Source organism: Budorcas taxicolor, chromosome 21, assembly GCF_023091745.1.
Source record: "Budorcas taxicolor isolate Tak-1 chromosome 21, Takin1.1, whole genome shotgun sequence".
In the NCBI taxonomy this organism is placed as follows: domain Eukaryota; kingdom Metazoa; phylum Chordata; class Mammalia; order Artiodactyla; family Bovidae; genus Budorcas; species Budorcas taxicolor.
This window is the reverse complement of record NC_068930.1, coordinates 61641857-61668030: the sequence shown is the minus strand read 5'-3', so window position 1 is coordinate 61668030 and position 26174 is coordinate 61641857. Positions and strand designations below refer to the sequence as shown.

Here is a 26174-nt window from a genome sequence, read left to right as displayed (position 1 = left end):
CTGATAGCAAACGAGCATAGTGCCTTAGCTACAATGGGATGAACTGGTGTTTTAGTTTCAAGAATTTTAAAGCAAGCCAAATAATTGTATAAAATTTAAATTTTATGACCATGTTTGGACCTTTTTACATTAAGCACAATGGAAATGTTCATTTTTCCCCAAAGGAAAATTTTCTGAATTATCACTATGTTGCACAGTAAAATAAAAATATGAGTCCAGGTACTTATTCAAGTTTCTAAGGAATGCAAATAACAGATAAAATTTTACTTCCAAAATCTGAAGTCATCCACATGATTTTGTAGTACTGATTCTCAGTCTTTACCTAAAAAGTCATTATTCAGATAGTTAGCCCCCTAGCCACATTCTTTAAAAAGCTTCTGCCCCACCACAACTTCCTGAGATCTGTGAAGAAACTGCAGTCTTGTGATCAGGTTCCATATCATACTGGCAGTTTTGTACTTGTAAGGAAAAAATGATGTCAGATTTTATGTGTCAATCAGTTGTAGTCTGCTGATCTGATTAGAAGCCTTGACAAATGCTTGGTGGCGATTGCATATAACTGCCAAGCATATGGGGATAATACAGTAGCCCACCGTTTTGGGGTCAGCTCTTGTACAAGAGTAAAGGAATAAAAACATCTGTAAGTAAGGTATGAGAAAAACAATTGTCCAGAACCAAAAAGGCAGGGAGAGCAACCGAGTTTTCAAGGAGTGTGTCCACGTGGTTCCTTCAAGGGGCTCCTCTGGGTGCTGTTGAATGTGTTCCAAGGCCAGCCTGTTGTAAGTCTCATTGATTTCAAAAACGTAGTAAAATGCTGCTGCACTTGCTAATAGATAGAGTCCCACTCCGATCCATCCCATCCGCTGACGGAAATTCATCATTCTCCATGCTCTGTGCCTGCCAGTTAGAAACAAGTTAGGGTCTAGTAACGCTGTCATGGTAAGTATTCCAAATGTACTTAACTTTTTTTCCCCCAATGAGCTCTAAAATACCCCATTTGAGGTTTTAAATAACTAAATTTACATCTATTAAGAAATGTAAACAACTTACAGGTCGTTTTATGTAGTAGATATGATAAAGTTTAATTATATATTGAGCAGGCTTTTTTTTGAAGCCCACATATAAATCACTATATCTGACTTAAACAGGTCCAGTACACCGCCCCTTAAACTATAATTAAATTAATTTCCTACGGAACATTTCACTGTTAACAGTTCAAATACTTCCTGATTTAACAGTATTGCTGCAGACATGAACGCTTGGTTCTTCAAGTTAAACCTATGTCGGAGCCCCCAAGTTAAGACAGTAACTCTTAAACACTTACAGTGGTCCCGAAAATCTTCCTGTTCCCACGGCAAGCGTTAAAGAGTCACTCAGTTCTGAATAATCGGGTGGCTTTGGCATTTCAGAGAAAAAGCCACCATAAAAGAAATCCCCCGGGGTCACCGGCTGGGAGAATGGTGAGCACGGCCAGCCTGGAGCAAAGACTAAGTGTGATTAAGCACAGCGTGACTGCAGCCGGTCACGCGGCGGGCTGGCCCCCGTTGCTGCTGCCCGAGCCCCAGCCTGTGGCTGTGGCGGTCGGCCCAGCCTGGAGGCTTCCCCCGACACCTGGGCCTTCCCTGCAGCCGGCCCCGCCCCCTGTCGCGCAGCAGGGACCGCCGGCCGCGACGCGACCAGGGCTGCGCAGGCGGCGCCAGACCCGGGCCTCTCCGCCTTGCAGCGCCGAGAGCCCAGTGCCGGGCAGCGGCCACCGGGCGAGGCTGCAGAGCTGGGCAGGTCCCGGGTCTCACCTCCTGTCCGGGTTGGCCGGCCTGCCCGCCGTCCCGGATGCTGCCACACTCGGGGCTTCCGGCTCGGGCCGGAAGCGCGCATGCCCCGCCCCCGAAAGACCCGGCCCTCCCCGTGACGTCAGGCCGCGGCACCGCCCTCTCCAGCGCTCTCCAATCGGCTCCAGCTGCCTGGCTGGCTAAAGTTGCGGAGGGGCGGGCAGTGGCAAAGACCCCCTTCTGGTGGGCGGCCGTCCGAGCCTGGCCGCTTCAGCCCTCCTCAAAGCTTCGCCCTGGTGCTTCTCTCGTGGCTCTGGTCCCCCAGCTGTTCCGCCCTGCGGAAAGCCCCGCAGCGTCGGGCGGTCAGCTGTTCCCCCGGCGCGCCTCTGGTATCCCCCTTGGGTGTGCATCGAGTGGAGAAGAGGCCGCCCCTCGCGTTCCTCGGGCCTGGCGGTCCGGGAAGCGTCGCGAGCAGGCCCTGGTGCCTCGGCTGCCGGCGATGGACTCACACAGACAGCTAGATCCGAGGCCCCGAGAGGCTCCGGTGACTGCTTGCCGCAGTGGGGCTGGCCGCAGGCGCGGGTGCGCGGGCCTTCTCCGGGCTCGAGTCTCGGGTCATTCATTGACATTTCAAACTGACCTGACTGCCTCGTCCTCGCAGCCCGTCGGAAACTCGGACATTAACCGGACTTAACTCTAGTACCGCGGAGGAATACTGTGAATTGCGGTGGTGTCAATGGTGTGGGAAAAATTGGAATTTAAATCTTGTTTGGGGCACCCTGACGCTGAGGCTCTTAGGAGACTGGTGTAAGGGGATGGATGTGAACTCGTGGAAAGCGCCGTTGGTTGCCGGCATCGCCCAGACCTGTGATGTGGCAGAAATCTGCGAGCTGGTGTAGCCCCCTTAGGGGAGTACCGACTCCTCGGGAGGATGTCCCGGAGGGACGAGATCAGAAATGTAGCCTTAATAGGACTTACTGAGGAGACAAGTCATGCTCTGGTCCCTAAGGAGATACCCGGAGGTAGAGGTGCCTGTAGAGTGCTCATTAAGTCCCCTGACCCAGATAGTGAATTTTTAAGCAAAGCAAATGAACTCTTAGAGGGGGAGGGCGTGACATTGGGTAGGTTTACCAGAGCTCTTGCGTATGGAAACGACCGTTTGATCTAGACTAGGATGTGATTCTAGGACTACGGGCCCCTTTGTTGGCACAGGCAGTCCATAAGGCTCTTCAGCCTGCTCTGCAACACCTGAAATAGAAAAAACAAAGTTTTCTCAGGTAGTGATCCTCCAGAGCCAGAAGAAGTGTTTGAATCCTGGCTGCTTCATACTACTCAAATGATGAGGATATGAAAGATGTAAGATGTCGAAAAAACAAGGCGATTGCTAGAGAGCTTCAGAGACCCAGCATCCGGTATCATTTGACTCTTGCAGATAAACAATCCTTTTATCACAACTCCTAAATGCCTGCAGGCTCTGGGAGTTGCAGGTCAAATACCTGACCGCTTACCAGAAGGAGGGAGAAAATTGCTTAGGTACTAAGGCTGGAGCGTTTACTACAGAAACTGGTAGAGAGAGGAGACTTGGAGTGAGCCCGGAGCAGGTCCTTGCTGAAGCAGTCCACAGAACACCAGCGCAGGCAGGCTTCTTAGAGTTACTGACCCTAATAAAGGATGAAGAGGCAGCTGAAGAGGAGGAGGAGGGTGCCCTCCTCCAGGCAGGACTTGAGGGATATTTCACCTGAATCTTGGGAAATCAGGAAGGGCTATCTGCAGCGAGCAGAACCTGGAGGCAGAACAGTGTATGCTCAGTGATAGACATTAACCTATCTTGTGCTGCCAAGTTACTCATGTTTGTGCAGTTCTTAGTACAATCCTTTGTCATTTCTGTGCCCATGTAATGTCTCCTAAATGTCTCTCTAGTCATTGACTAGAAGGATGTAGTTCAGCACTGGTATTTATCTATTTATATTCACCCATGAATTTGTTTTTTAATCACTCACAGTGTACAGAAGTTTCATCACTATGCACATGTGATACTCTGAGAGGACGTCCGGGCATGGCTCAGGTGCACACGCTGATCAGACCTCGTTCAGATGCCGGCTTGTGTGATAACGGGGGGATCTAAGGCTTTTCCTCGAGGCTTTCCCACGAGGATGTCCCACAGGGCTGTCCCACGTGCCACCGTGGTGTGAGTCGATCCTCGGCGAGAAAGTCTTGGCAGTGCAGGGAAAAAAGGTTCCTCTGGAATGGACTGAGACATCTGGGGGACTCGGATGGTGGCACGACCCTGGAGTTCCTCTCGCCTTTCCTGTTGAGCACGCCTCCTCTTGAGATGCGACCAGAACACCGGGAATTCTTTCCCGACGAAGCAGGGAAAGTATCCCTCATCTCGAGCTTTGAGGCGGAAACGGGGCTCCTCTGGATGTGCCCGGGACCGTCGTGCTTCCTCTCGAGTGGAGACGGGTATGTCGGGGAACTTCTTGAGTTGCCGCTAGGGTGTGAAGGACCCTTTCGAAGTTCCAGAGGTTAGGTGTGATTAGCCTCGAGACGCCTCAGCGGAAACGGGCCTCATCTCGCCTAGAGGGGAGAACCTCCTGGATTTTCTCGAGTTGCGTCAGGTGCTCTCGAGTTACGACGGGGACCTCAGGAAACCGCTCCGGTGGCCTCAGGAAAGGCCAATCCCCTTGCGAGCACGTGACGATGCATCATAGGTAGTTTCTAGGTGTGCGTCTGTCTGTCAGTCGCTCAGTCACGTCCGACTGTTTGCAACCCCATGGACTGTAGCCCACCAGGCTCCTCTGTCCATGGAATTCTCCAGACAAGAACATTCCCTTCTTTCCGATCTAGGGATCAAACCCGGGTTTCCAGTGTTGCAGGCAGATTCTTTACCATCTGAGCCACCAAGGACGTCCAGTTAGGTATGTCTGGCCCTATATTAATCATGAAGATCATGAGCGGTGGTTTTTATTTTCTGTGCGAATAGGAATTTTATTGATTCTATGCCATCAAAACAAGAGGGAGAATTCAACGCTGTGGTTGGTAAGTTCGCAGCTGCCATCTGTAACCCCAGATTTCTCATGTGTGTCATCAAAACATCTAGTTGTGAATGTCATATTAATAGGTTGCATTCAATTATAGTTGAATTCAATTATAGATATGAATTTAGAAAATGAAGAAATGTGAATAAAATGACCTTTTAACCTATTTTGTTTATACCAAGTTTCCAAGAGCAGTTTCACTTGAACAGTGTTTCAAAAGCATGAATCTGAAAGCCACTCAATTTGCACAGTCCTTTGGACACTTAGTCCCTTGGACACTTTCCTCCTGGTGCCCAGGGGTAGGGAGTAGTTTTCGAACTGAGAATGCTAGTGGAACCTTCTCCTGAGGCACAATGGAATTCAATGAGACTGCACAAATGAGTGCAAGTAGCAGGTCAAGGTATCAATGTGTTGAATCTGGAGGGTGAAGGGAAAGACAGGATCATTGCATACCTCTGGGTGGCAGACTAGACTAAATGGTCCATGTACTTCTTCACTTAATCCTTGTAAAAATCCTGCAAAATGGGGAAACAACTAGTTTCAGAATTCTGTCATCTGCCTTACTGCAAGACCTGCGTTGTTCCCACTGCCAAGAAAGAGAAGCAGTCCTAAGGGTGTCTGGACCCAGCCTCACAAGGGAAGTTGGGCAGATTGTTAACAACATTTAATAATTAGTATGTGCAGATGACACCACCTTTATGGCAGAAAATGAAGAGGAACTAAAAAGCCTCTTGAAAGTGAAAGAGGAGAGCGAAAAAGTTGGCTTAAAGCTCAACATTCAGAAAACGAAGATCATGGCATCCGGTCCCATCACTTCATGGGAAATAGATGGGGAAACAGTGGAAACAGTGTCAGAGTTTATTTTGGGGGGCTCCAAAATCACTGCAGATGGTGATTGCAGCCATGAAATTAAAAGACGCTTATTCCTTGGAAGAAAATTATGACCAACCTAGATAGCATATTCAAAAGCAGAGATATTACTTTGCCAACTAAGGTCCATCTAGTCAAGGCTATGGTTTTTCCTGTGGTCATGTATGGATGTGAGAGTTGGACTGTGAAGAAGGCTGAGTGCCGAAGAATTGATGCTTTTGAACTGTGGTGTTGGAGAAGACTCTTGAGAGTCCCTTGGACTGCAAGGAGATCCAACCAGTCCATTCTGAAGGAGATCAACCCTGGGATTTCTTTGGAAGGAATGATGCTGAAGCTGAAACTCCAGTACTTTGGCCACCTCATGCGAAGAGTTGACTCATTGGAAAAAACTCTGATGCTGGGAGGGATTGGGGGTAGGAGGAGAAGGGAACGACCCAGGATGAGATGGCTGGATGGCATCACTGACTCAATGAACGTGAGTCTCAGTGAACTCCGGGAGTTGGTGATGGACAGGGAGGCCTGGCGTGCTGCGATTCATGGAGTCGAAAGAGTCGGACACGACTGAGTGACTGAACTGAACTGAACTGATGGACTACATCTTTTTTTAAAACAAACTGAACAAACATATTTATTTGGCTGTGACTGGTCTTAGTTCAGCATGCAGGCAGCATGCAAAATCTCTAGTTGTGGCACTCAGGATCTTGTTTTTAGTTGTGGCATATGGGATCTAGTTCCCTGACTAGGCATTGAACCCAGGCCCTCAGCAGCAAGAGCACAGAGTCCAAACCATTGACCACCAGGAAAGTCCCTAGACAACATCTTTCTTAAACACTACTGCCAACTGGATGCTGTAATGAGGAGTAAGAACCTGGAAAACCAGTGGGCAGCGGGGAGGGTGGACATGGGTTAGTGATTTGGTCTCAAAATAAGGAAGAATGAAAGCATGAAAGTTGAAAATTGCTGAAAGATCATACTGAAAGTCTTTAATAAAAATACCCCCAAAGAACCAGTTTTGGGATATATACTTTTGGGTTTAGATGCAAAGTCATGTTTCTGTTATGAATAAATATCATGTGTTCATTCTTCATAAATTCACGTGTTCCCCCTACAGAAGGTTAAATACATATCAAACCATCTTGTTGTACTTCCTTAAATGTATGTAATTTTAACTTGTCAAATACAAGTGTGTTTGTCACTTAGTTATGTCCAACTGTTGTGACCCCATGGACTGTAGCCAACCAGACTCCTTCGTCCATGGAATTCTCCAGTCAAAAACACTGAAGAGGGTAGCCATTCCCTTCTTCAAAATATCTTCCCAGTCCAGGGATCAACCCGATTCTTTACTATCCAAGCCACCAAGGAAGCCCAAAAGTGAGGAAAAAGAAGCTAAACAGGAGATGACACATAGACTCTGGATAAAATCAGAGACGTAACTCCGATCTTGTTTATATGCATATAGTCGTTTGTTCACCACCTTAGGAAGCGGTATTAGCTGTGTTTTGCTGACAGACATTGTGAATGTGTGCACACATAGGTGTTAATAAATGTTGCACCCCTCCTGTATGTGAGGCATTGAGATGGAGGGGAGTGATTGTATAATCAAATTGAGGTTATAAGCCCAGCCGTGGAGATCTACCCAGTCAATAATAATAACTGACTTTGAACACTTGTGTGGACTAAGCACTGAACACCACTGAATGCATTTGGTCCTCCAACAATACTGAAAGCAAAGCTTTTTGTTTTCCCAATTTACAGATGAAGGAGAGGCAAAGAGAAGTCAAGTAACTTGCCCAGGGTTTCCTAACTAATAAGTGGCAGTGTCAGGATTTATACTATTTCAAGTCCTTGATCTTAATCAACTGTGTGCTGCTTTGTTAAGTTTTGTGAAAAACATTTCATCACTTCCTCTCTTTTCTGGATGAGAGGATTGAGACTCAAAGATTCAGTGACCAGAGGATGGGGGAGGTACAAAGTCTGACTCCAGAGAGCTTTCCTTAAGGTGTTCTGACATAAACATTGCTGCTGCTGCTGCTGCTGCTGCTGCTGCTGCTAAGTCACTTCAGTCGTGTCCGACTCTGTGCGACCCCATAGATGGCAGCCCACCAGGCTCCCCCGTCCCTGGGATTCTCCAGGCAAGAACACTGGAGTGGGTTGCCATTTCCATCTCCAAGGTGTGAAAGTGAAGTCGCTCAGTTGTGTCCGACTCTTAGCGACCCCATGGACTGCAGCCCACCAGGACTACCTTGCTCGGTCAATGTTAGTATCAGGGATCAGTCACGTTGATGGCACGTGTCTCTGATATGATGTAACGACAAGGGCGCTTCACGTCCTCAGAACCCATAATCCAGTCTAGTCTGAGCAAAACACCAGGTTAATTCACACTGAGGGATGTTCTACAAAAGACCTGACCAACACTCCTCAGAACTATCAAGATCGGGAAAAACAAGAAAAGACTGGGAAACTGTCAAAGACCAGAGGAGAGTAAGGAGGCCTGGCAACTAAAGGTAGTGTGGTATACTCGACAGGCGTTTGGAACAGACAGAGGATCTCAGTGGAAGAGTGAAATCTGAATATGCTCTAGAGTGTAGTGACTAGTAACATATCAAGGTTGGTTTTTGGAGGTGACAAATTACCAGGGTAATGAAAGCTGTTAAAAGGAGAAACTACGTGCGTATACACAGAGTCTCTGAACTGAGAAGGACAAATATTCTGATATTGCTTATATGCAGAATCTTAAAAAGATACAAGTGAACTTATTTACAAAACAGAAGCAGACTCCAGACTTAGAGAACGAATATTATGGTTACCAGAGGGGAAGGGTGGCGGGGAGGGATAGTTCGGGAGTTTGGCTTTGACATAAACACACTGCTATATATAAAATGAATAGCCAACAAGGACCTACTGAATAGCACAAGAGGAAAAAAATATCTATATCTAAAAGACATCAGCAGCTGTTCGGCTGCTCTAGAAATCAAAGAAACGTAAATAAAAATAATGAATGTCTAATCAAGAAACAAAAATTCTCTTTACTATCTTTGTAACTTTTCTGAAAGTATCAAACTATTTTGAAATAAGTTGTTTGTTGAAATATATACATAGGTACTTACATATATACTCAAATAAATAACAGATGACCTGGGAATTAAGTCGCTAGGGAGGGAGTGACTAGAGTGCGGGTCCTACCCCAAAATGGTTATTCATCTACAAACCACCAGGTGGCGGTAAGGACTTAGGTTAGGCCTTGGCCAGACCAAAGGAGGGAATGGGATTATTTCTTACCTAAGTGGCATCATGCCTGCCTCCTTCAAAGGCTGGAAGATTTCTCAAGGCTTTATGTGGAAAAATATGTAAATGCTCAATCTGGAACTGTGACTTCCTCTCTAGGTCCATGACCCTTCTAGAAATATTTTTTTTTAAATTGAAGTATAATACTGGGGCTTCCCTGGTGGCTCAGCAGCAAAGAATCTGCCTGCAATGCAGGAGAGGCGAGTTCTATTCCTGGATTGGGAAGATCCCCTGGAGAAGGAAATGGCAACCCACTCCAGTGTTCTTGCCTGGAGAATTCCATGGTCAGAGGAGCCTAATGGGCATGCAGTTGCAGAAAGAGATGGACAGGACTTAGCAACCAAGCAACAACAGCATAGTTGATTTACAATGTTAATTTCTGCTGTACAGCACAATGATCCAGTGATCTATATATATATATATACATTCTTTTTGTATATTCTTTTCCATATGGTTATCACAGAATTCTTTTCCCTTTGGCCACATCATTTGGCTTGTGGAATCACTCTTTGGAAGAAAAGCTATAATCAACTTAGCATATTAAAAAGCAGAGACATTACTTTGCTGACAAAGGTCCGTCCAATCAAATCTATGTTTCTTCCAGTAGTCATGTATGGATGTGAGAGTTGTACTATGAGGAAAGCTGAGCGTCGAAGAATTGCTGCTTTTGAACTGTGGTGTTGGAGAAGACTCTTGAGAGTCCCTTGGACTGCAAGAAGATCCAACCACTTAGTCCTAAAGGAAATCAGTCCTGAATATTCATTGGAAGGACTGATGTTGAAGCTGAAACTCCAATCCTTTGGCCACCTGATGCAAAGAACAGACTCCTTGGAAAAGACCCTGATGCTGGGAAAGACTGGAGGCAGGAGGAAAAGGGGATAACAGAGGATTAGATGGTTGGATGGCAATACTGACTTGATGGACATGAGTTTGAGCAAGCTTCAGGAGGTAGTGAAGCACACAGGGAAGCCTGGTGTGCTACAGTCCACGGGGTCACAAAGAGTCAGACACGACTGAGTGGCTGAACTGACCAGGAACTGAACCTGGCCAGGGCCACCTTGGTGAAAGGGCCAAGTCTCCTGACCACTGGACCGCCAGGGAATTCTCTGTCACAGCTCACTGAATACAGTTCCCTGTGCCATACAGTAAGACCTTGTTGTTTATAGAATCTCCTACGTAGGCAAAGAGGCCCGGCCATGACAAATGGAACAATCCATATGCACAAGTGAAAAACATCTTCAGTGGGACTTCCTGGTGGGGCAGTGGCTATGACTCTCAACTCCCAATGCAGGGAGCCCAGGTCAGGGAACTAGATCCCACAAGCTACAACTAAAGATACAGCATGCTACAAGGAAAATAAAAAATCCTGCATGCTGCAACTAAGACCTGGCACAAGCCAAATAAATAAATATTAAAAAAAGAAAAACATTCTTAATGATTCCTCTTCATTCCCAGTCAGAGCATTTCACAGATTGGAAAGTAGCTGGTTTCAGAGATCAATTTCTGAAAGTCTCTTAGAGAATGACACTTAGACCAGCAGTACTAATGTTTAGCTGTGATAGGCTCCCCACACACTTCCCTGCCTCTGCTACCTGCAAGCCGCACCCTGCTCTCAGAGGTCTTGGTTGTCTAATGTTCATGGTATGTGTTAGTTGCTCAGTTGTGTCTGGCTCTTTGCAACCCCATGGACTGTGGCCTGCCAGCCTCCTCTGTCCATGGGAATTCTCCAGGCAAGAAGACTGGATTGGGTCACTTGCCCTCCTCCAGGATACCTTCCTGACTCAGGGATCGAACCCATGTCTCCTGCGTTACAGGCAGATTCTTTACCTCTGAGCCACTGGGGAAGCCTAGTATGTTAAATAATTCAGTGTAAAATAGGGTAGTCAGGCTCTTAGTCACCGCCCAGAGAGGTGGTTTGGGAGTTGGAACGCTGGGGTCTAAAGTAGAATATTGCCAGTGAGGCAAGGGCAGCTCAGAGAAGGTGACTGGTTTGCTCAAGAACACACACTAGTTGGTGTGAGAGCCCAAACTTGAGCCCAAATCTGTGCCTATTTCTCGTTTGTTCTATGGCCTGCAGTAAAAGCACTTAATTCCTCCTGAACTTCAGTTTACTTTCCTACAGAAGCTGTGATCCCTTGGTTTAGTTGCTAAATGGTATCTGACTCTTGCAACCCCATGGACCAAAGCCCACCGGGGTCCTCTATCCATGGGCTTTCCCTGACAAGAATACTGGAGTGGGTTGCCATTTCCTTCTCCAGTTATATGATCCCTTATAACTCTAAAACTGTGTGACTCAAAAGACATTCTAATTATCTTTCTTTGAATATCCTTAATGTAAAAGTGACTCTAAATTCTTAATTTAGACTTGAAATGCCTAATATTTGTCACTTACCATGTGTTCTCAAATATTATCAGGGTATCTTGATGAGTGTGCTAACTCACTAACTAGATTCTATGTTTTCCCTGATATCAAGGTGCATTGTAGTCTCATATAGGCCCAACATGGTGTTTTGTACTTTGAAGGTTATAATTAATTTCTTAATTAATCATAGTGCTCTGATGTAATAATACATAATGATAAATTGTAATATATATAATGATATATATAATGCTGTATAATAATTAATATGATGGCATATATAATATCATTTGTTAAACTCTTCCTATGTACCAGTCACAGGGATTCCCTGGGGGCTCAGTAATAAAGAATCCGATGGCCAATGCAGGAGATGCTGGTTCAATCCCTGGGTCAGGAAGATCTCCTGGAAAAGGAAATGGCAACCCACTCCAGAATTCTTGCCTGGGAAATCCCATGGACAGAGGAGCCTGGCGGGCTACATTGCATGGGGTCGCAGAGTCAGACGTGACTTAGCGACTAACAGCAAGAGTAACATCAGTGTGTCAGGCTTTGTGCTAAATGCTTGACATTTGTTACCTCATTTAATTCTGACCACAACCCTTATTGGTATATTTCTATGCTTAATTTCAAAGAAGGAAGCAGACCTTTGGATAGGAAAAATGACTCGCCTGGAGGCAGACAACTGGAAGCTACCAAGATCTGTCTGTTCTAGAGCCAGGATCTTAACCCCTGTGCCAGAGGGCCTCAGAGCATCTTGGCTCTGAATGGAACTAGCACTACTTCAAGAGTGGAGATGAGAACATGAATATAATTACTGGTAAAGCAGGTTCTGACCATATACCCTGAGGCCCTATCCATCACCACTCCCTGCTCCCTCCCTCTAAAATAAATGGTAATGACGCAACCCAGCTTAGGCTGCAGCAGAGACAATAGTTAGCTACCAGCCAGCAGCCATTAGCCCTTCCTCCTCTGCACCTAAATCCAAATTCGTTCTCCTACTTTACAGAACTGTGAGCTTCAGGGGAAACCTAGCTTTTCCCTAGCCCCTGCAGGCAGCGGAGGTGGTAACCCTTGACTTAGTTGAAGATGATTCAGTCCTCTTTACCAAACTGCTCTTTTTAGGCATGGGCAAGTAATGCAATTCTATCCAGTGAAATTTGAGCTGCAGTTTTTAAATCTTCATTTATGTCAGTGTGACTCTGGCCCCTGAGTACTTCAATTCAGATTCCAGCTTCACCATTTTCTAACTCGATGGGTTTGGGCAAGTTTACTAACGCTTTCCTGGACTTCAGGTTCTTCGACTGAAAATGGGAATAATTATGGCACTCACTGAGTCAGTGTCAAGACTCATAATGTTCCGTGCAGGGAACTGTACCTGATGCATAGTAAGGGCTCAGCAAGCAGCTATTGTATTTGTTCTCCTTTGTTGCACAACTAATTGCCCCCAGATTTAGAGGCTGAAAACAGTTGATCAGTGGATGAAGAATCTGGGAGCGACTGGGAGGCTCTGGCTGCCTGACAGAGGTGTTGGTCAGGGCTGTGGCCGTAGCCTGGGAAATCTTCCAGGCTCACCCCTGCGGGCCTCATCACATAGCTGCCTGTGACACAGCAGCTGACGTCCACCATTTCCACAGAAGCAGGCGATTCAAAAGAGACAGCACCCAAGACGGAAGCCACAGTCTTTTTTTTTATCTCCAAAGTGGCACCCTATCACTTCTGTCAAATTCTACTCGTTAGAAGCAAGGTCGTAACTCTAGCCTATTTTCAAGGAGACGAGATGGCACGAAGGTGTGACTTCTAAGAGGTGGGACTACTGGGGGCCATTGCGGAGGCGATGACAGCTCCTGGTTGGTTTCTGTGCTTGTTTTACAGAGTCTACACTTTTGTTACTTCTCCTTTGTACTTTCCCTTTAAATGATACAATTCCTCTATTAGATCCAGGTTTCAAAAAAAAAAAAGATCCTCCATGACAGTGCTTGTCTCCAATTTAACTCTTTCATGTATCAGAGTAATAAACAAATTTGTTCTTTGTCCCTTCTAAAGGCTGCCATGGGTCCTTTTAGGTTTTACAACCAGCGTATGTTCAGCATTTTAGAGCTACAAGCATAATTGCCTCCTCAGTCTCTTTCTACTCCAAGCAGTAAATACCCAGCTGCTTCCCTGTCTCTGATTTCCTTCTGTTCTCACCTTCTTCCCTTTAGGGAGAGGCAATATCCTCCAGGGCCCCTAACACTCCCATCCTCCTGGGAGTAGAGAGGAGACTTTGTCCCGCCAGCTCTGGCTTCCCAGAAACTATTCTTTCAGTATGCAGCGAAAGCACTTTTCTTTTTTGTCACAAGCAACAGGTGGGATCTTGGTTCCCCAACCAGGGATGTAACCCACACCCCTTTGCAACGGAAGCTCAGAGTCTTAACCACTGGACCACCAGGAAAGTCCAAAAAAAGCTTTTAAAATGTGCATTCTTTTGTGGTTAGGGATAAATTGGTAGATTGGGATTGACTTATACACACTACCATATATAAAATAGATAACTAATAACAACCTACTGTATAGCACAGGGAACTCTACTCAGTACTGTGTGATGATGATTATGGGATAAGAATCTAAAAAGGAGTGGAGGACTTTCCTGGCTGCCCAGTGGTTAAGACTCCACGCTTCCGTTGGAGGAGGCACAGGTTGATCCCTGGTCAGGGAACTAAGATCAAGTAACATGCCCAGGGTTGTGGCCAAAAAAAAAAAGAGAGAGAGAGAGAGAGAGAGAGAGAGAAGTAATACTATTTTATAAAAAATAAAATAAGAAAGAGTGGATCTGTGCATATGTATCACTGATTCACTTTTTTGGACACCTGAAACTAACACAACATTGTAAATCAACTTTGCTCCAATAAAAGCTAATTTAAAAAACAGTAAAATGTGCATTCCTTTAATCTAATGTATTCTGTTTATAGAAATGTATCCTAAGATACTAAGAATGGCCACAAAGAATGGTTTTCCATTGCAGTAATTTTTTTTTTACTGCAGTAGGTCTTAGTTGCAGCATGTGGGATCTAGTTCCCTGACCAGGGATCAAACCAGGGCCCCCTGCATTGGGAGCTCGGAGTCCTTAGCCCCTGGACCACCAGGGAAGCCCCCATTGCAATAATTTTTAATCATTGTGAAAAAAATTGGAAACCAAATGCATCAATAAAAAGTGATGTGCATGTGTGTGAGCTCAGACGCTTCAGTCGTTGTCTGATTCCTTGCAACCCCATGGACTGTAGCCTGCCAGGCTCCTCTGTCCACGGGGATTCTCCAGGCAAGAATACCGGAGTGGGTTGCCATGCCCTCCTCCAGGGGATCTTCCAGACCCAGGGATCGAACCCATGTCTCTTATGTCTCCTGCATTGCCAGGTGGGTTCTTTACTATTTGCACCAAGTTGAGTACATTAAGCCATGTGCCAAGGGCTGTAGAATCTGCAGTGATTAAAACACAATTATACTGGGTGAAGCCATATGCAGTTGTTTTTGTAGTTCAAAACTGGTTAAATTTTGGTAATTCATATGGTTTAGCCAAATAGAAGAATATTTTTTGATATACAAATAGATTTACAGCCTACTGAGTGAAATTAAGTTGAGTACCACAGTATTTATGGAACGATCTCATTTTTGTGTTGACAAACACACACAAATATATTTGTAAAGAAAAAATCCGGTAAAGCACACATCAAAATGTTAACAGTAGTTGTCTTTGGGTGGCAGAATTAATTATCCTTGTTCCAAAAATGAAGTTTCTGCTTTTTTCCAATCAATACTTCCTACTGGTGTAATGTTTACAGATTTGTAAATGAGTAAACTAGAACCTCAAAAAAGCATAAGATGCTAAACTCCAAGAGGCCAACCCTACATTCTTATTTTTCATAGTAATGGGTAATGCATTAAGCACAGCAGAAGCTAAACCGCTTTTCCGCAAGGAGCGGATGTGCCAGGCCCAGTCGGCAGGAGCGAGTGTTCCCGTGCAGGGATGGCCGAGCCTCGGATGCTCCAAAGACAGGCTTCTTCTCTAAGTGACTGCTCCCGGTTTGGGAAAGCAGAGAGACAGAAGAAGTGTGCATGTCCCCCAGGACTTCTGTACCGCGTTTGCTCTCTCTTCTTCCAGCCATAGCCCGGGTTTTGCTTGGGGATTCTCTCCGCCATAGCTTAGCCATAGCCTAGGGGTGGATACGTGACCCAGACTTGAACTAACCAGCGAGTCACATTCGTGCAAGGTGAGCACGTGACCCGAGAGAAGCAGCGCAAAGATGAACTCCAGCTCCTCCGCGCCCTCTGCCGGCCTTTCTGTTGAATTTTTCTTTATTTTAAAAATTTAAATTTTAAATTGACATATAGTTGGTGGCGAGTCTTCCCTGGTAGCTCAGTTGGTAAAGAATTCGCCTCCAATGCAGGAGATCCCAGTTTGATTCCTGGGTTGGGCAGATCCCCTGGAGGAAGGCATGGCATGCCTGGAAAATCGCCATGGACAGAGGAACCTGGTGGACTACAGTCCATGGGGGCGCAAAGACGCGACTGAGCAACTAAGCACAGCACACAGCCGTCGGCTCAGTGGCCAAGAACTCGCTTGCCAATGCAAGTTCAAACCCTGGGTTGGGAAGGTCCCCTGGAGAAGGGAATGAATGGCTACCCATTCCATCATTCTTGCCTAGGAAATCCAATGGACAGAGGAGCCTGGCGGGCTGCAGTCCATGCCGTTACAGAAGAATCGGACACTGAGCAAGTAAAACAACAGACAGTCAATTTACAATGCTGTGCCTGTTGAATCTTAAATTCAGTTGTATTGCATTACTTTCTTCTCACTCACCCGTATTTTGTGATTTTTCCACTTTTATTCATTTTCTGTTCTTATTCCATGGCTGTATTACTTTTACTACCATGATCTATTCCTGCCTAATTAATCACGTCAAAACTTAGTGGCTTGAAACAATAAAGATCACGTATTATCTTTCTCGCTTTCCTTGGGTTAGGAACTCAGACAGGGCTGAGCAGTTATGGCTTGTCTCTTTTACATGATGTCTGGGGCCTCGGCAGAAAGACCCTGAGGCTGGGGACCTAGAATCATCTGAAGTCTCATCACGCCCTTGTCTGGCCAATGACACTGAGGTCAGCTCAGGGACCCACGGGCAGGTGGTGGCTGGTATCTGCCAGAACACAGCATTTTGTCTGCCAGGCCTTTCCAGGTGCGCTTCCTCGAAATGGGAATCAGAACCCCAGACAAGACCACATACGACCCTTGGTTGTTATGCCTCTGAAGTCTCTCTCTATATTTTTTAAAACTATTAAAAAAATATTTATTTTAATTGGAAGGTGATTACAATATTGTGCTGGTTTTTGCGATATATCAACATGAAGCCTCTGAATTTTCTTAATTAAAGTACCCCCTCCGTTTTCTCCATGCCATGGCCTTGTTGAATCTCGAATGTTAGAAAAACGCATAAGAAACGCTTTTATATTCCCTAGACTATTTCAGCATGGCTTGTAGAGAGTCTAACAGGTGGCACTAGTCTTTGCTAGAAAGGCTGCAGATGTGACCTGAAGTCTAGTGGAGTCGCCTTAGGTCATCCTCAGATGTCAGACTGCAGCCTTTGACGTTTCATCCCCACAGCAACCCCTGTACTCTGAAATACAGACTTTTGATAGAGACATGTTTTCCTCCCAGACTTTTGAGTAACCCTATCCATGCAAAGTTATCTTTGGATCAAATGAGATCCAGGAGAAGGCAGGAACCCAAAATACTGAATTCTTTGCAGGGGCCATGGTGCCCAGGGGACGCCGTGTGACACTCCCTTAAGCTGACATGTAAAGTGCTTCTAAAGCAAAAAGGCTGCAGAATTCTCTGCTTGAATTATTGTTTCAGAATATTACTGAGGTAAGTATGATAAAAGGGGATTCACCTTTGGTGGGGAGCCTTGTACCTCCTTCCTATATGAGGCTTTGCCCACTGCATTCCCTGAAAGCTCAGTTAGTAAAGAATCCTCCTGCAATGCAGGAGACCCTGGTTTGATTCCTGGGTCAGGAAGATCCACTGGAGAAAGAATAGGCTACCCACTCCAGTATTCTTGGGCTTCCCTTGTGGCTCAGTTGGTAAAGAATCTGCCTGCAATGCAGGAGACCTGAGTTTGATCCCTGGGTTGGGAAGATCGCTAGGTTGGGGTCCCTGGGTTGGGAAGATCCCCTGGAGAAGGGAAAGGCTACCCACTCCAGTATTCTGGCCTGGAGAATTCCATGGACTGTATAGTCCATGGGGTCTCAAACAGTTGGACACGACTGAGCGACTTTCACTTCACTTAGTTTCCTAGGACAGCTGGAACAGTGTCCTAAAACAACAGAAACAGATTCTCTCACAGTCTGGAGGCGAAAAGTCAAAAGCAAGGAGTCTGTACTGCCAGCTCTCTGAAGGCTGCAGAGAAGGATCAGTTGCACGCCATGCGCTCTCTTTTTTTAAAAAAATAATTGCATTTATTTTTATTTTTGGTTGTGCTGGGTCTTCGGTGCTGTGCGGGCTTTCTCTGGTTTCGCAAAGTGAAGGCTGCTCTCTAGCCATGGTGCGTGCGCTTCTCTTGCTGTGGAGCACGGGCTCCAGGGTGCGCGGGCTTCAGTAGTTGCCGTTCTCAGGCCTAGAGCACTGGCTCAGTAGGTGTGGCTTAGTTGGGCTTAGTTGCTCCACAGCTTGTGGGATCTTCCCAGACCAGGAATCAAACCCGTGTCTCCTGTGGATTCTTTACCACTGAGCCACCAGGGAAGCCCCATGCCTCTCTTTAGCTTCTGGTGGTGTCCAGCAATCTTCAGCGGTCCTTGCTTGTAGACACATCACCCAGTCTCTGCCTCTGTCATCACACGGCCTTCTCTCCATATATTTCTCAGTTTTCTTTTCTTAGAAGAACGCCAGTCATTGGATTAGGGCCCACCCTAATCCAGTATGACCTTATTCTAACCAATTACATCTTCTTCTTGTTGTTCAGTCACTAAGTCATGCCCAACTCTTTGCAACCCCATGGACTGCAGCACGCCAGGCTTCCCTGTCCTTCAGTATCTCCCTGAATTTGCTCAAACTCATGTCCATTGAGCTGATGATGCCTTCCAACCATCTCATGCTCTGTCGCCCCCTTTTCCTTTATATCTGCAAAATCACTGTTTCAAGTAAGATCACATTCTGTGGTTCCAGGTGAACAAGAATCCTTGGAAGACCCTATTCAGTTCAGAGCCCTGACCCTGAGTCTGATTAGAATGCAAAAGAAATGGAACCCACCCACTTTTAGAGAGTCTCAGAACACCTGATATGCACTTGTCCAGTCTTCCTGTCAGGCACACATGTGCCTGGGCAGGGCTTTGCCGGTGGACATCCCCACAGAGGATTTTGTATCTGGAGCTGGAGTTCTTTTGTAAAGAATCACAGGAACAGAAATTCTTCTAGCTGGTCATGTGTATTTGTCAGCTTCTATAGGTAACAAATATTGGGCTTCCCAGGTGGCTCAGTGGTAAAGCATCCACCTGCCAATGCAGGAGATGCAGATTTGATCCCTGGGTCAGGAAGATCCCCTGGAGGAGGAAATGGCAGCCCACTCCAGTATTCTTGCCTGGGAAATTCCATGGACAGAGGAGCCTGGTGGGCTAGAGTCCATGGGATCAAAAAGAGTTGAACATGACTGAGCGGGTGAGCAAGCACAAAGGCACGGGTAACAAGTACCTGTGCTTAGTCCCTCAGTCGTGTCTGACCTTTTGTGACCCCGTGGACTGTAGCCCACCACCTCCTCTGTCCATGGGGAGCCTCTAGGCAAGAATACTGGAGTGGGTTGCCATGCCCTCCTCCATGGGTAGGGGATCTTCCCAACCCAGGGATCGAACCCAGGTCTCCTGCATTGCAGGCAGATTCTTTACTGTCTGAGCCACCAGGAAAGCCTCAACAAGTACCACCCCCACCCAATTAATCTCAGTGGTTTCCAACAACCCCAAACATGGGTTTCTCATTCATGGTTCTGTGGCTGGACTGTTGGTAGACTGTGCCTTGGCTGGTTTCTCCCAGGAGCCCACGGGCTGGGCTCCAAGATGCTTGCTGGGATCAGGAGTACTCCATGTTTTTCCAGAGCTTGGGCTGGAGGAACAGCAGCTCCCTGGAGTAAGCTCTTCTCTACAAGAAGGCAGGAGCTCAAGAGCAGGGCAGACACACTGCTCAGAAGGGCACACAGTCAACTTTCCCAAATTCCATGCGTCAGTGCAGGTCGCACAACCAAGCCCCAAGTCAGCAGGGCAGGCAGGCATAGGGTGGAAGAGGGGTGAAGGAATTCTTCCTGGAAAAGAACAGAATTGGACTTCCCTGGCGGTACAGTGGATGAGAATCCACCTGCCAATGCAGGGGACAGGGGTTCAATTCCTGGTCTGGGAAGATTCCACGTGCTGCAGAGTGATTAAGCCTGTGTACCACAACTGAGGAGAGCTTCTCTGCTGGCTCAAACAGTAAAGAGTCTGCCTGCAATGCAGGAGACCAGGTTTCATCCCTGAGTAGGGAGGACACCCTGGAGAAGAGAATGGCAACCCACTCCAGTATTTTTGCCTGGAAAATCCCATGGACAGAGGAGCCTGGCGGGCTACAGTCCATGGGGTCGCAAAGAGTCAGACACGACTGAGCGACTCACACTTTGCTTTCACCACAACTACTGAGGCTGTGTGCTGCAGCTACGTAGCCTGCATGCTGAGCTTCTAAAATTCATGTGCCTGAAGCCTGTGGTCCATAACAATGAGAAGCCTGCGCACTGCCACCAAAGAGTAGCCCCCAGCTCTCTGCAACTAGAGACAGTCTGCATGAAGCAGTGAAGACCCAGCACAACCAAGAAAAGAAAATAACAGAATCTACCACACCAGGGCAACAACATAAGATGCTAGATGGCAGCAGTGTCCTTTCTGGTCTGGTTCTGGGCTGTGATCCTGCCAGTATTTCTGGACCAACTTCTAATTTTGGTTCTCAAGCCAGTTCTGTGAGCCTCTGGTCGGTTCCTCTTCACTTTCAATCAGTGGCGTCTGTGGCTTGTGGCTCAGGGTACTGGATGAAAATCCAGTTAACTCCTCCCTGGCCTTAAACATGGCTTGGTGGTCACCAGCCTAGTGTTCCTCAGTCCCAAGCCCACTCATCTGCCCACTCTGGGGATGGAACTCTGAAAACCAAATTGCAGACCTTGCCAGCTGATTTTCTGCTGGGTCCAGCCCATCTAGAGAAAGGTTGGCAGGGAGGAAGAGAGGAGGGATATCTTTCCTACTGCTTGAAGCCCTTGTCCGAGTTGTCTTGGAACTGCGGTTTGTCCCAGCCTCCAGATTTCTCCAACATCTCCGAGCCTGCTCCCTTGTGTCCTGTGCTGTGTTCCAGAAGTGGTGGGGCAGTGCCCCCTCCTGGGGGGTGTTTTCTGATGCAGTTTATTGGTGCTTAGATCATCGCTAATCATTGCTCCACGTTGCAAGCCTCCACTCAAGTTTGTCATGTCCCAACTAAGTACAGCCCTGGACCTTCTTCCAAGCCCTGCCTCTGGGTGGCCAGGCATGCCCTTGGGGCCTCCAGCGTCCTGGAGCATTTCAAGGAGGCATCAGCAGTGCGTAGTCATCAGGGACAGAACGCAGTCCTGTGGCATTGCTGGGCGTTGTCCCTGCCGGGACCCTGATCAGTCCTGCGTGCAGACCACAGAGGCGTCTGTATCCAGAATCTCCCAGGAGAAGCTGGTGAGGTTCCAGCAAGGCCCCCGGGGATTCAACAGGGCTTCACACGCATCCCTTCCCACTTAATCCCTTCGCACAAAAGCCCTAGTCTCTCTCCCTTTCCTGATAGAGCCTTGATGGGCCAATAAAACTGGACAGTAAATCATTATCCACTGAAAAACTAGTTTCCCTTGCCCTGGGGGCTGGAAGGACTCATTCTTCATCTACTACTGGAAAGGGAAGGGAAATATTCAGAAATATTTGCCCCGAGGGAATGTGCTTGGGGTAGGGGTGGGGGGAGACTCCCTTCCTAGACTGTGTTGAATCCTTCCAAAGCAGGGAAGAAAAACAAAACTGTTAAATTTTCCTATTTAGAAAGTTCATATGCTGCCCCAGCTTTTAAACGAAAATAAACTTAAAAATACAAACAAAAAATCATGAACTTCAAATTAACATTAAATCAACATGATGGATGATGCTTTACCAACACTAGATTACTGTGAGTCACTGGTGTGTGGTTTACTGGGAGAAAGCTGTTTTTTCAACTTGACTTTTTTTTTGGATAATGGGCCATTATTTGAGTCACTGACATTTTCACTGTCGATTTTTTTTTTTTTTGCTTTGAATAATAAACTCCTTTTTAACCACCTATCTATTATTTTAATGAGTCAATCAATTTAATTGTGCACTCTGCCAAATATAATCAGAAAATATTTTTTAAAGTATTTAACGAAATTCTTTTATTGTGTTTACTACATTTAACTGCTAATGCATATTGTTGCAAGTTGGGTGGGAAGAAGATGAGAGCTGCAAAGTCCATCATCTTGTAAGACCGCACAATTCTCTTGCCATCTTTCTCTCTTTGAACTCTGGTGAAGCATTTGTCTTCAATGATATAGCACACTGATTCATCTGCCATGAACATGACCTTAATCCAAATGGAAAAGCAGGTTTAATATGGTGAAGCAGCAGTTGGTTCTGGTGTGGCCATCTAGGTGATCCAAAAGTGAAAACAGAACATTCAAAACTTTTGGTAGAACTCATAAACCCCCAGGAATATGCCTGTGGACCCCAAGCTGAGAAGCACCACCCAGAATTCCACAGGGGAAAGAAAAGAGGGATTGCTCAGTGGCTATGTGCATGAGCCTGGGAGATTCTCTCTGCTGACCAGCAGAAACAGGTTGGGAAGCGCCCAGTAGGTGGAAGGATGTGGGGGTGAGTTTCCAGCCACACGTGCAGACGCCTCTATACATCTGAGGAGGAGGCAGCCTCCTCCAGAAAGCCTGCTGCAATCCTGGCCAGAGTAACATTCCTTGTGGAAGTAAGCAACGTAAGATACATGATTGCCTTTCCACTGTCCTTCCTCGAAACTCAAGCTGTAAATTTCCCCAAGAAGGCTGAAATGAGTATGGTCTGAAAAAAAAAGAAGGAAAATGAACAGTAAATAATAAAGACTGCTTTGACTCTCCATGACCAATACTTTCCAGAATGACAGGCAAACACATATGTCAGATTTTCTGGTTCAGCTCCGGTCCGTTCTTCCTTCTATGAAGTGTCCTCCCAGGAATTCCCCGACGGTCCAGCGGTTATGACTCTGTGCATTCACTGCCAAGTTCCTCTGGTTGAGGAGCTAAGATCCCATAAGTCGTGCAGCCAAAAAAAAAAAGTTGAAAAATACTTCTCCTTGATTAGAAAAGTCAGATTCATCATAAAAAATCTGGAAAACACAATAAAGTGGATAGGAATCAAACATTTCCACAGCTCAGAGATAATCATCACCAACTTAAAAAAGTTCTTTTTACTTGAAGTACAGTTGATTTACAATATTAGTTTCTGGTGTACAGTCAAGTGATTCAGTTATGCACATGTATATCTTCTTTTTTTGGATTCTTTTCCATTACAGTTTATTACAAGATATTGAATATATTTCCCTGTACTATACAGTAGATCCTGTTCATCTATTTTACATATAGTAGTTTGTATCTGCTAATCCCAAACTCCTAATTCATCCCTCCCCTGCCCTTTTCCCCTTTGGTAACTATAAGTTTGTTTTCTATGTCTGTGAGTCTGTTTCTATTTATCAAATAAGTTCAGTTGTATAATTTTTAGAATTCACATACAAGAGTGATGTCATATGATATTTGTCTTTCTCTGTGTGACTTGCCTCAGGTCCATTCATGGTGCGGTAAATGGTATTATTTCTTTTTTTTTAATGGCTGAGTAATAGTCCATTATAGGGCTTCCCAGGTGGCTCAGTGGTAAAGAATCCACCTGCCAAAGCAGGAGACACAGATCCGATCCCTGATTGGGAAGATCCCCTGGAGAAGGGAATGGCTACCCACTCCAGTATTCTTGTCTGGAGAATCTCATGGACAGAAGAGCCTGGCGGGCTATAGTTCATGGGGTCGCAAAGAATCGGACACAACTGAGCATGCTTGCAGGCATGTATATATATATATATATAATATATATCTCACATTTTCTTTTCATCTGTTCAGTTGTCAGTGGACATGTAGGTTGCTACCATTTCCATGTCTTGGCTATTGTAAATAGTACTGCAATGAACACCAGGGTGCATGTATCTTTTAAAATTAAAGTTTTCTCCAGATATGGGCCCAGGAGTGGGATTGCTGGGTAATTTGGTAACTCGAATTTTAGTTTTCTGAGGAATCTCAATACTGTTTTCCACAGTGAAGGTGAAGTTGCTCAGACGTGTCCGACTCCTTGTGACCCCGTGGACTGTAACCAACTAGGCTTCTCCGTCCATGGGATTCTCCAGGCAAGAATATTGGAGTGGATTGCCACTTCCTTCTCCAGGGGATCTTCCCAACTCAGGGATCGAACCTGGGTCTCCCGCATTGGAGGCAGAAGCTTTAACCTCTGAGCCACCAGGGTGGGGCGTTTTCCACAGTGGCTGTACCCAATTACCTTCCCACCAACGTTATAAGAGGGTTCCCTTTTCTCCACACCCTCTCCAGCCTTTATTACTTATAGACTTTTTGATGATGGTCATTCTGACTGTTTGGAGGTGATACTACATTGCAGTTTTGATTTGCATTTCTCTAATAATTAGTGAATGTTGAGCATCTTTTCATGTGCCTGTTGGATGCCTTCTTCAGAGAAATGTCTACTTAAGTCTTCTGCCCATTTTTCCATTGGGTTGTTTGCTTTGTTGTTACTGAGCTGTTTGTATATTTTGGAAAATAGGCCTTTGTCAGTCGCATCATTTGCAAATATTTTTTTCCCGTGTATAAGTTGTCTTTTCATTTTATTTATTGTTTCCTTTGTTGTGCAAAAGCTTATATGTTGAGTTAGATTCCACTTGTTTATTTATTTCTTATTGACTTGGGAGACTGACCTAAGAGAACATTGCTATGACTTACCTCAGAAAGTATTTTGCCTATGTTTTCTTCTAGGAGTTTCCTGGTCTTATCTTTAAGTCTTTAAGCCATTTTGAATTTTTGTGTGTGTGTATGGTGTGAGGGAGTGTTCTAACTTTACTGATTTATGTGTGGGATGTCCAGCTTTCCCAATACTGCTTGCTAAAGTCACTGTCTCTCCTACATTGTATATCCTTGCCTCCTTTGTTGACGATTAATTGACCATATGTGTGTGGATACACTAACTTTCCAAAGTATGTTCCTCCACTCCTTTGTGGTATGAATTTCCTTTCCTAGAATATAGTTATAAATCACACCATGAGTACCATTCGATAGAACGTCCTCCTACCCCCACCAAGCACTATTATGACATAAGCGTTTCTCCCATGATTCACTAGGAAAGCACTCACATTTGAAAATAGATTTTGGAGATTCTATCTTTGTCAGTTCATTACGTAAATGCCAAAAAATGTTTTCATTGAGAAATAATCATAATCGCACAAGAAGTTGAAAAACAGCACAGAGCGTCCCATGTACTCTTCATTAACTTCCTCTAAAGTTGATATCTTATGTAACTACCAGAGGATATCAGGAAATATATTGACATTGGTACAAATCTACAGAACGTATTCAGATTTAACCAGTTTTTTTCATGTGCATGTTATTACTTCAATTTTATTTGACAGAGAAAACCAAGACTCAGACTGGTTTAATATCTTCCCGAGCTGCCCTGCTCCTGAAGCTGGCCTATAAACCTAGGTCTGTCCGATTGGAAGTCTGCATATTTCTCACTTATTCTGAGGAGTAGAGGGAGCATCATGAGACAGATAATTTTTAGCAGCTGAGGCACTGAAAACTTAAACAGCATCTCAGAATTGGTCTTAGTAACAAGGAGATCCAGGCTTGGTTCTGCCACTAACTGTAAGATATTGGCTTCAGGGTTCTGGTCGTGAGCTGTTGTAAGATAGATACGATGCCCACAGAAGGACAAGTGTATCTCACACACACACAAGCACACTCACACACACACAGTTATTTTAATCCCTAAACATCGTAGCCCTCCTAAAAATGTTCTGGATGGAAAATTTTTTTTTTGTTTGTTTAATCTAATTTCCATTATTTAATGGATGGTAAAAAAAAAGAATGCTGCAAACATTAATAATTTTATAAATGATTTCATCTTTCTTTTTTTAAATTTTATTTTATTATTTTTTTTATTTTTTATTTTTATTTTTTTTTAGTTTTTTATTTTTTTAATTTTAAAATCTTTAATTCTTACATGCGTTCCCAAACATGAACCCCCCTCCCACCTCCCTCCCCATAACATCTCTGTGGGTCATCCCCATGCACCAGCCCCAAGCATGCTGTATCCTGCGTCAGATATAGACTGGCGATTCAATTCTTACATGATAGTATACATGTTAGAAGGCCATTCTCCCAAATCATCCCACCCTCTCCCTCTCCCTCTGAGTCCAAAAGTCCGTTATACACATCTGTGTCTTTTTTCCTGTCTTGCATACAGGGTCGTCATTGCCATCTTTCTAAATTCCATATATATGTGTTAGTATACTGTATTGGTGTTTTTCTTTCTGGCTTACTTCACTCTGTATAATCGGCTCCAGTTTCATCCATCTCATGGATGGAAAAATTTTAATAGAAACTCCTGAGTCTGGAGTTAAGAGGTTTAAGTAAATTGATTATAGTACGGTTACATTTGATGTGAATTCGGATTGTGGAAATCTGAAATAATGGAAGAATATGA

The 26174-nt window shown here is 45.3% G+C and overlaps 2 protein-coding genes across 2 annotated transcripts in view; one reads left to right on the top strand and one right to left on the bottom strand.

Moving 5' to 3' along the window:
* The window catches only part of GON7 (GON7 subunit of KEOPS complex), a 55463-nt gene that overhangs the window by 16967 nt on the left and 12322 nt on the right, over positions 1–26174 (top strand). The gene's annotated exons all lie outside the window — the stretch shown is intronic.
* On the bottom strand, positions 93–1500 carry LYSET (lysosomal enzyme trafficking factor). The gene is made up of 2 exons (XM_052659604.1): positions 1325–1500; positions 93–897 (listed from the first exon to the last, which is right to left on the bottom strand). Exons 1-2 carry the CDS (start codon positions 1402–1404, stop codon positions 486–488), a joined length of 492 nt encoding a protein of 163 aa, XP_052515564.1. The 5' UTR covers positions 1405–1500; the 3' UTR covers positions 93–485.

Excerpts from the sequence above, each read along its gene's own strand:
- LYSET (XM_052659604.1), bottom strand. The coding sequence starts at position 1,404 with ATGCCAAAGCCACCCGATTATTCAGAACTGAGTGACTCTTTAACGCTT. Across the intron at positions 898-1,324 it reads GGAAGATTTTCGGGACCACT|GCACAGAGCATGGAGAATGA; the intron begins GTAAGTGTTTAA and ends TCTAACTGGCAG.